This window comes from Tupaia chinensis, unplaced genomic scaffold, assembly GCF_000334495.1.
Source record: "Tupaia chinensis unplaced genomic scaffold, TupChi_1.0 Scaffold143584_1, whole genome shotgun sequence".
NCBI lineage: Eukaryota > Metazoa > Chordata > Mammalia > Scandentia > Tupaiidae > Tupaia > Tupaia belangeri.
The window spans coordinates 9,181,380-9,191,448 of NW_006203430.1; the positions used below are offsets into that span (position 1 = coordinate 9,181,380).

At 58.4% G+C, this 10,069-nt stretch overlaps 1 protein-coding gene across 1 annotated transcript in view; it reads right to left on the bottom strand.

Moving 5' to 3' along the window:
* The window catches only part of ACAP3 (ArfGAP with coiled-coil, ankyrin repeat and PH domains 3), a 16,011-nt gene that overhangs the window by 5,166 nt on the left and 776 nt on the right, over positions 1-10,069 (bottom strand). The window contains exons 3-17 of the mRNA XM_006164165.3: positions 10,030-10,064; positions 6,249-6,306; positions 5,436-5,555; positions 5,181-5,234; positions 3,943-4,001; positions 3,264-3,447; positions 2,874-2,918; positions 2,701-2,796; positions 2,542-2,616; positions 2,071-2,082; positions 1,018-1,130; positions 848-899; positions 515-615; positions 331-442; positions 27-45 (exon numbers count right to left, since the gene is read on the bottom strand). Coding sequence (XP_006164227.1) covers positions 27-45; positions 331-442; positions 515-615; positions 848-899; positions 1,018-1,130; positions 2,071-2,082; positions 2,542-2,616; positions 2,701-2,796; positions 2,874-2,918; positions 3,264-3,447; positions 3,943-4,001; positions 5,181-5,234; positions 5,436-5,555; positions 6,249-6,306; positions 10,030-10,064 — 1,135 coding nt within the window. The remainder of the gene's footprint in view (positions 1-26; positions 46-330; positions 443-514; positions 616-847; positions 900-1,017; positions 1,131-2,070; positions 2,083-2,541; positions 2,617-2,700; positions 2,797-2,873; positions 2,919-3,263; positions 3,448-3,942; positions 4,002-5,180; positions 5,235-5,435; positions 5,556-6,248; positions 6,307-10,029; positions 10,065-10,069) is intronic.

A 10,069-nucleotide genomic window follows, 5' to 3' on the forward strand; every position in this document is an offset into this window, starting at 1 on the left:
TGGGTGGATGCTGCTAGTGGATGGGGATGCTGTGCGGTCCAGCCTCTGGAGGACAGTATAAAGGGCCTCAGTCCTACAGAACCTGCAGCCTTGGTTTCCCCAGTAGGCCTCTTCCTCCTCCCCAGATTGAAGTGTGAGCACAGGCTAGGGTATGTCAACACAAGCCTACACATGCATGTGCAAGGGCATGCGTGCACATGTGTGTACAGACACCACATGCACACACATACAAGCACACATACACATGCACATCTACAGCCTGCAGGAGCCATCTCACTGTGCCACACAGATGTGGGCACATGCATGTGGAGGGCACAGGGAGGGCCACACCTCACTGTAGCAGCTGTCTGGGCTCTCGCGGTAGGCAGAGGCAATGCTGGCCTGCACAGCTTGAACCCAGGCCTGCCGCAGCTTCTCTGAGTCGGCCTGCAGCATGCAGCTCCTAGAGGGAGGAGACTGTCAGGCCAGGTGGGCAGGGGCTCCCCCCACCCCGACCTGGGCTGGGCCTCCTCACTTGGTGGGTGACACGACCTCAAAGCAGAACCTCCGCTCGATGTCCTCACATGGCTTCACAGAGCACAGGCGGAGGTCATCCACCACCACAGTCAGTGCATCCTGTGGATGGCACCACTGTGGCCCCTGCACTTGCCCCCACCCTGGTCTTGACCAGACATGACCTTCTGCAACTCAAATTGTCTGTTTCCAGCACTTATTCCCTGACCAGTTGAACTTTGGGGCCCATCAGTGTCCTTAGCCTTACACCAACCCCCAACAACCAGCCCACCCCATAGTCCAGGAGGGGAGGGGTCCAGTCATCAGTGACCCATCCCCTAGCCCCACTGCATACCTTGAGCTTCTTCTGGTAGACAAGTTGACTGTTCTGAATGGAAAACCAGCGCCTGAGTAGTATGGAAGAGAAGGGGAGAAGAAGGGGAGTATTAGGCCAAGCCTGTTCCTATGTCCACTCTGACCTCACCCTAGTCTGTTTGTACCCCCCTTCTGAGGACAGCTTCTCACCGGTTCCACGTCTTGAAGGCATTACTGGCCCTCTTGAAGAGGTAGCCCTCCATCACCACACCACTGGGTGCATCCACATCAAACTCCACTTTGGACTCATCGTAGGAGAAGTCCTGGAAAGAACAGCCTGGCCTTTAGTGAGTGTCCACCCCTGAAGGAGCCCACAACTTCCTCAGACTCCACCAGAGTGAAGATGGAGGTGAGACACTAGTTCGAGGTCACCACACAAATCACATGGACACACAGGGCACGTGCTTAGACAGGAGACCCTCTGCTGATAATAACCATTTCCCAAATGCAGCAGGGCCCCCTGCCCCAAAACCCCATGGAGGGAGGCTGTATTGTGCCAGCCTAACTCTCCCATGATCCCGGAGCCCTTTCCCATGTTCAGATAGCTGGTCCCACCCATGGGTGAATTTTGAGCAGGGCAAATTCTTACCCCTGCTCATAACCCCTCCAAAACCTCCCTGTCTGATGTCTTCCAGGCCTCCAACCCCTATAGCTCATCCCCACATCTGGGCCTTTGCGTGGGGGCCACCGCTCACCCTTTCAGGAGCAAAACTTCACATTCACAGTGGGGCCTGAGAGCGCAGTCCCTGCCCCCAGCCTCGTAGAAACAAGCAGGCTGTGCTCAGGAAGGAAGCTGCCCCCCTGCATCCTGAGTGCTCCATTCATGTTGCCAGCTGGGTCTGCTTGGACCCAGCCTGACAGAGCTCCATTCAGAAGGTGGGGGAGTTACTGAGGGTCCTGTGTGTCCTGCTGCCTCAGGCCAGGGCAGCGGAGGATAGGCCTAGCCACCTGCTCTCCAGCTGAGGGGAGTGCAGAAAGGGGCAGCTGCTGCTGCCTGACGTGGTCAGACTTCGTCTGTGTCCTGCTGGTGCCAGTACTGCTTAGGGCAGAGGCTACAAACTGGCGCCTCAGGCAGCCTGCTCTCCCAGGGAGGTGTCCTTGGTGCTGAAGCCCTGGTGGGGCGGGGCAGGCAGAGGCCCCACCCCATTGGTTCTCCCTACCACAGGCCACCCTGCCCATACCCCCCACGGTGGGCTCACTCACCTGCAGCAGTGTCTAAGGGTCCCAAGCAGAAGGGGTGTAGGAGGGAGAAAGAGAGCCAATGAGTGACAGTTCTGGTCCCAATTCCCAGTGATCCAGGGACCCTCCCCCAACACCTCCCCAGGGCTCTACTCTCTGGATGGTGTCCAGGGCCACTTCCCGTAGGTGAGCAAAGACCCTAGAAGAAATCAGCAACCGAGGCTACAGAAGTGACCACAGCCTCGAAGGAAGGAGATCCCAGGTCGAGCTCTAGCCCCGTGTGCCCACCCAGTGTCAAGATCTTAAGGATGAGGGTCCCTCCCCCTGGCTGCATATTCCAAAGAAAAGCAGTCTCTACCCAGCAGAGAGGGTGTGCCTGAGGCCAAGTGGGTGGGTAGGCAGACAAGCCTGGGAGGAAGGGGCCAAGCATTATGGGCTCATGGGCCCCCTTAGGGGCAATGGCATCTCATAGTCTCCCTGTGTGCAGGGCCTCACCCGCTGCTGGATGGCAGCATGCTTACGCTCCATCTCACGCTTTTCCACTGCAGAGTCAATCACCAGCTGGTCCAGCTGTGGAAGGGGTACATCAGGGAGGGCAGTGGATCCCCCACCCCAACCTCTGAGACCTTGGCCCCAGTATTCCTGAAAGCTCACCTCAGCTGCCAGCTTCTTCATGTAGGGGTCCAGCTGGTGCAAGAGGCTGTAGCCCTGCTGGAAGAAGCTGTACTGGGCGTGCATGAAGGACAGCATCTGCAGGGGTGGCACAGGTGAGGCCCAGCACCCACCACACACGCCTGCACTCATGGGCAACCCCCATAAGCACTCACAGAATCCAAGATCTCAAATTTCTTCTTGGCTTGGAGGACATTGATCTGGGACAGAAGGAGCCAACAGGTGAGGTTTCAGGGCCCAGGTAGCTCCATGGCCTATACCTTGCCATAGACCCACTCAGGCTACCTGTGTCCCCTGAAAGTCCCCAGCTGTCTTCAGCTCCTGCACTGTGCCAGCCTCACTCTCCCATGGTCCCAGAGCCCTTCCCCAAGTTCAGATATCTGGTTCTACCCAGGGCAAATTCTTACTCCTGCTCAAAACCCCTCCAAAGCCTCCCTGTCTGAAGTCTTCCAGGCCTCCACCCCTACAGCTCTTCCCCACCTCTGGGCCTTTGCCTGGGGGCCACCGCCCGCCCTTTCAGGAGCCAAAGCCTCACTGTGGCTGACCTGGAGCACGTAGTCCAGTGCCAGGTGGCGGAAGCACTTTCGAGTGAGAGTGAGGGCACCTGAGGCTTCCTCCACCTCATGGGGTCGGTGCCTTGGAGCCTGGGCATTCCTCACCAAGGACAGCTCCATGTCCTCTCGCACCTTGTCAAACTGCTTCTTTGTCTCCTTAAACTTCCGCACATCCCTGGGAACCAGCAATTTTCATATCAGAGGTTGAGAACGGGTGCACACTGGGCACCTGCCCCCCTCCTGGGCAGGTCCCACCCACCCCTATCCCTACAGTCATCCTCTCCTTTTCTTTCCTCTCCTTCACCCTTGTCTTTGCTCCTGGACCCCTAGCCCTCCCATCCCTCCCCGCCACTTACTATCAGGATTGATCAGTCCTGGCCCCTGGCCTCATCCCAGACTCCAGATCCACACACCTAATATCAACCTGATGTCCCCCAACCACACATGCAGGCACAGGGCAGGGCTCTGCCTTCTCAACCAGTCCTGACCGAACCCAGGTTTTTGCCCTTGCTGAACCCCTGACCAGAGGACTCTACATCTGCACAGTATGGAAGCCTCAGGCCAAGATATCCCATGGACAGGCCCCAATGCCCCACCCCCTCCTGGACATGGGTGCAGCCTCCACTCCCCCCAAGCACTGGTGGCCCACGAGGACCTGGGAGCCACTCACTCTTTAACGAAGTTGTGAAGCTGCTGCCGCACAGATCTCTGGGCCTGGTCAAACAGGATCTGGGGAGGAGGATGGGGAGGTTGGGAGTCTGTGACCACATGCCCCCAGAGGCAAGGGTGGGAGAGAACTAGGGAGAGCCTCGCCAGCCCTGCCTGGACCCCAGCTCCCCAGCAGATGGCACTGCCCACAGGCCCAGACATAGGGCCCAGAGGTCCCACCCCACCTCCACAGGGCCAGCCCCTTAGGACAAGGGAGTAGCCTCTAGACCTCGGTTGGTGCCAGAGGCAACAGCTGTGACCACCTGCCCATCTCCCCAACCTGGTTCTCTGCCAACATAGTGGCCATGCTTTCTCATGTGTGCTCCTCCCACAGCCCCATCCCACAATGGCCCACGAGGGTCAGACATGGCATGACACCCGCCGCCTTCTGACCCTGGGAGGCCACCTCAGAAACGACCAGCCCTACATGAGGAATGACTTGGTCAGAGCTGAGAGCTCCCAAGAGGCTTGGTGTGGAGAGCGGGGTGGGGTTGTTGTTGAGAGCTGGAGGGGCTTCCAGGGCCTCCTCCACAGCACAGCATTCAAGATAAGACCCCCCCATATAGAGGAGGGCTGCACCCAACCAGGAGCCAACAGACAGACCGACGGCAGGATGAGCCTTCCTGGGCTGGTTTATTTCTAAACTTCCCCCAGCAGGGGGTGGGGGCCCCGTGTTTAGTCTGGAGCTCTGGTTCCCAGGCCACGCCCGACCACACATGTATATTTGTCCACGTCAGTGCAAGGGCCCTATGGAGTCCCCCAGCCCCAGCCCAAATAGCAGTGAGGCCAGTCACCTAGGAACCTTGGGACAGAGAGCCCTGCCCACCAGGGGGACACTGGGTGAAGCTCCAAAGTCTCCCCCACCTCCAGATCCCACTGCCCTCAGTCCTGAGATGTGTTGCTACTTCCCCTGCCCTTTGGGATCCAGTCTGACCCTCACCTGGGACGTGGCCAAGCCCCTAGTGATGCCCCCATGCCTCACTGACTCACAGACGTGGGATGGCCACCACCTCACAGACTGGAAGAGCAGAAACGTGGCCTCTCCGCCCGCCAGACGCTGCGCCAGCTCAGCTCCAGCGAGCCAGCCAAGATCTGTTCCGGGTGGGGCGGAGCCTGCAGAGAGCTGGTGGGGGGGGCTAGCTCGGATTGGGATGACATGGATGAGGACTCTGGGAAACCCCCATTCTGGCCAGGGCTTACCATGTGATAGTTGACCATCTCCTGCAGGCTGTCTCCAAACCGCTGCAGACATTCCTGGTGAGAGGAGAGCAGGAAGGATTCAAACTGAGACTAGCAGATGGGGGCCAAGGCCATGCCGGCCATGCCCTCTATGTGGTCGGCACCCACAGGACACAGACCATAGATACCCACCTGCTTCCCGGGCCTGGACACACTTGAGAGGCTTCCTCCCCAACCCAGCCCCACCTCGAGGTCAGAGATCAATTGGCCCCTCACCGAGATAACAGTATCACCCTGGCACTGCTGGGACAGGTCACGGACGCCGCTCACGAAAAGCCTGTTGGTGGTGACATAGGCCTTGCCAGCCTCGATCATGCCGCTGCACAGCTTGACCAGCTGTGGATAGGACAGGGCAGGCAGTGAGAGGGGCCAGCAGCTTCCCTAAGAAAGTAACACTCATGCCTGCCCACCAGTTCCTGCCCACACCACCACCAGGAGGCCAGGCCACAGAAGAGGGAACAGCTCTCCAAAGTAGGGACAGCCAGAATTCCGCTCGGGGCCCATTAGTGCAGGGCTGCCTGCCTGGCCCTTCGAGGACAATCTGGGGGTGGGGGGCGGTGGTATCACCTGAGCCTCAGTTCCAGAATGGAAGGACAGGACAGAGCAGGGAGCTCCGTGCAGGGGGCCTGGGGCTGAGGTGTGCATGTGGCCACAGGGTAAGCGAGCTCAGCCAGTGTGGCCTTGATGCTGCCCTCTCTTCTGCCGAAGCCCACTCCCTCCCCCTCCCAGTAACACTGAAGTACGCCCCACACAGCAGCCTGCTGGACTCAGCCATTAACAGAGGGAACAGGGGATGCACCAGGAATCAGGGACTCACCAAGACCCACCCCCTCCTGGATGAGATGAGACTCAGGGTCAGCCACATATGTGTGTGTGATGTATGTGCCCTGGACACATGGGGCAGGATGGACACACCTGCACACGTGTGCACATACACTCAAATTAGTACGCCCTGGAAGGCAAGACCTGCCATCCAGCCTTCTCGAGTGATCCTGTACCCTTTATGTATCTCTAGGTCTATCCCCTCACCTTGTCCAGTTTGGCCTCAATCTCAACCACATCTGTTTCTACTTCATCAATGGTCGCCCTGCAACAAGAATAGGATTGCTGGAGTCAACCTGTAGCCATCTGCTCTGACTGGCGGTCAGGCTAGGTCTTCATCACCCTCCCCTGTGCCTCCCCAAGGGGGAGTCCACTGTGGGAAAAGGCCTGCAGGAAACTGAGGCTGGCAGAGGCAGATACTAGAACAAGAGGCAGGACTAGAACCCAGGTCTGGCTGACTCTGAGCTGCCCAGTGCCCACCACCATCTCAGGCAGGAAAAAACCATATTGGCTATGCCTCTCCACCTGGGTTGTGGCTGCTGTCAGCCCCCAAGGATAGCACAGTGGTGGTGCCAGAGCCTCACTGGCCTCCCTCCTCTCAAGATCTCCATTCCTCTCCAGGGGTCAGAGTTGATCCTGGACCCCAGCCCCCCATATGTATCCCTCAGCCCCTTCAGCATCTACTCCCACCCCAACCCCTGCTGTACTTACTCAACCCACAAGCCTGGTGCTCGAACCTTGGAGCAAATGGGTGTCAGCCAGCAAAGTGGGTGGCTGCTCTCTCTGGTCCTGGCAGCATCAGAGGACCCAGACCAGCTGAGAAGAGGTGCTCCCTACCCCCCCTAAACCTCAAAACACCAAGTAGAGAAGGGTGGGGCAGGCCTAGCAGAGTCCACTCCCACCAGGGCAGCCTGACAATGGGGCTGCCTCAGCAAGGGAAGAGTTAATGCATGACATCACCAGAGAAGCCACCGCGGGAGAATCCCGGGAAGGAGAGAGGCAGATGGATCAGGCACGTGACACACCCCCCTCAGGGAACAGGAAATAAGGAAATAGGGCCAAGATCCCAGCAGCTTCCCCCCCCCCACAATTGGCTCAGCTGGCAAGCTGTGCCCATCTGGCCTCCTAGGGATGAGGGACTACAGGGCATGGGGCTTGGGTCAGAGGCAGGAGACAGGTCTTGAGAGGGAATCCAATTGAGGGGAGGTCATCCAGGTCTAGCAGACCCTCATCTGTTGCCCCCTGCATTGGCAGAGGGAGGGGTATGTGCCAGGGTTTCCCCTCGCCCCTCTGCCTGAAGGGAGGGACCTATGGGTCGCGTGGAGTGTGCCTTGGACTGTACTCAGCTAGGGAGCTGACATCAGGCTGTTTCCCCTGGGAGGACATCAGCTCCTCTCTGAGCAGTCCTCACCCCTTTTCAAGGGAAAAGGTGACTCCAAATCCTGGAGCAGGACAGCCTCAGCAGGATGTTCCCACAGCCCGCCCTGCTCAGAACTGTCCTGTAGCAAGCCCAGCCCACAGCATCTACAGGTGTGGCTGGGGTGGACCATAGAAGGCTCGAACAAGACCGTGATCACCACTATAGTTTCTCCCTTCTCCCTTGAGGGGCCCAGAAAAAGAGAAGGGAGTCCCCAGAACAAGCCCATTGCTAGAGTTGCCACCCTTGGGCTGGGCGCCTGTGTCCCTGGAGAGATGGCGGGAGCGGAGACACACCCGTAGAAGATGGAAGTGATCATGGGGACAAAGTGAGCGTTCTGCCCTCTGAAAGCCAGCACCCTCTGCTGAGATCCCCTTGGCTTTCCCTCCCCATCCACAGGGCACCTAAGGCCTCCTCTCCTTCCTCTATCCAGGATTTCCTCAGCAGCTTGGAGGATGGGAGAGGGTGAGGCCAGCCCCTCCATCAAAGCCATGACTCAGCGCCTGAAGCCCCACCCAGGGGAGGGGCACGCTGAATAAGAGCTTGGCACTTCCCCCTCCACAGACTCCCGATCTGACCCACATGTGTCCAGGGCCTGTGAAGCTCTCCCGCGGCTGTCATAAGCCAGGCAGGGTTCCCCCTCCCAGGATTGGGGCATCCAGGCTCTACAGCAGACCACACCCTCCTACTCATCCCGCCCTGGCCAATCTGATCCCCACCTGCAGGAAGCTCAAGTTACATCCTCAGTGGCACCTGGGAGTAAGTGGATAGGGTCATCCCAGGACAGCCTCAGAGAGTCTCTCAGACCCCCATTAAATCACAGCCCACCCCCAGAACTCACTAAGTCTGGCTTCTGTGGCCCCAAAACTGGGTAAATTATCTTCAGCCCTCAACTCCAGGCCCCTGCCTTCACCCTAGGCCCTACTGGACACTTTCCCAGTGCAGCCCCTCCCTACCAAAAGAAGCATTGCAAAGCCTAGGCAGCTGTCACAGCAACTGGGGGCCCAACAGGGAATGACTGGTTGTGGGAGAGAAGCCCAAGGATGAGTGGGGACCTGGCACCCCCACCTGATTGGGCAAGTTGAGCTCAGACCCCTGCATGGAGGAAAAGGGGAATGAAGCTTCTGAGTGAGAGACCAGGGCACCACTAGGGTGCCTCAGCCAGGACCAAGTCCCTTGCAAATCGGCCTGGCCATGCCCCACCCCCCAGCAACCCCCAAGTCCTAAAGGACAGAGATCAGTGGTAGGACCGGGATTGGGGGTACCTGAGTCACTCAGACCCTTGCTCTCAATCAGCAATAGAAGATAAGAGAACACAGAAGATAACCCTCAGCCCCTCTGCCCAGGGCCTGGGGCCACTCTCTGGGCCAACTCAACCCTCCCACTCCCGGGCTCCCAGAGCTAACACCTTTGTGAGGATGCTGTGCAAAGGGGCCAGTTCTAGAGATGCTGTGGTCTACCAGAGCACCCACACATAGGTTCTCTTGCTATGCCCCCCAAAACCCAGCATGTGCATATACATGTGACCAAGCACACATGTGCAGAGGTATGACAGACATGACCACACACAAACATGTGTGTATGTAGTGACACAGTAAACATACACTATGTGTACCTAAGATCTGGTGCACAAACGTGCATAGACATGTACCTAGTTCTGGGACACATGTATGAAAAAACCAACGTGTGTCCAATGACATGGTAAGCCTGGTGTATGAATCCACACAGAGAGGGAACACATACACATGCATGTGCACATCAATTACTAGTCTACTAGCATGCATCAAGTACACCAGCCCAGAGATGCAGCTCACATTCATTTACATGGTCTGGCACACTGAAGGAGGGGCAAAGAAAGGCAGAGTTCGTGCATGTGCACCCCTGCACAAGCATGTGTAGTGGTAGGTGGCCTGATGTAGCTGTACACTTATGTGCAGTCTGTGAACATATGGTTCATGCAGCTGTGCATGCCTGTTGCCCAGGATCAGTGAAAAACCCAGGGATGAACACAGCCCTTGCCCTTCCACCCAAATCTCTCACCTGATCTTCCCCACCACTCTGCTCAGTTCCCAGCCCTCCAGGCCCTTGGACTACTCAAACCACCTTTGACACCCGCTAGGCCCTAAATGTCATTCCACTGCCTGTCCCCATGCACTGCTCTGGACACATGGACCAAGACAGAGACGGGGCACATCACAGACTCAGACAACCCTAGCTAGAGCAGGGCTGCAGGGCCAGGGACGGGCTTGGTCCTATGCAGGTGGTCACCACACGGAGGTGCAGACACACAGAGAGAGTGGACAGTCCCTGAGGTGGCCAGGCTGCCCCCACGCACGCCCTCCACGCGAGGTGACCAGCACAGGGGCGTCTTTTGTTCCGGTCCCTCAGGACCGGGGGCGGGGCGGGGCCGCGCAGTCGGTGGGGCAATGGCTTTGTCCGAAGCCGGGTCCTGCAGTCTTAGTCCCTGAAGGCCGCGGCCGGCACGACGCTGACCACCCGTCCGCTGCCAGGCACAAAGGCGACAACGACGCCCCCGCTTCGTGCCCACCCCCGGGGGCCCGAGCCCAGCACCTGAACCGCGGCGAGTCCTTGATGCACTCCTCGAACTCCA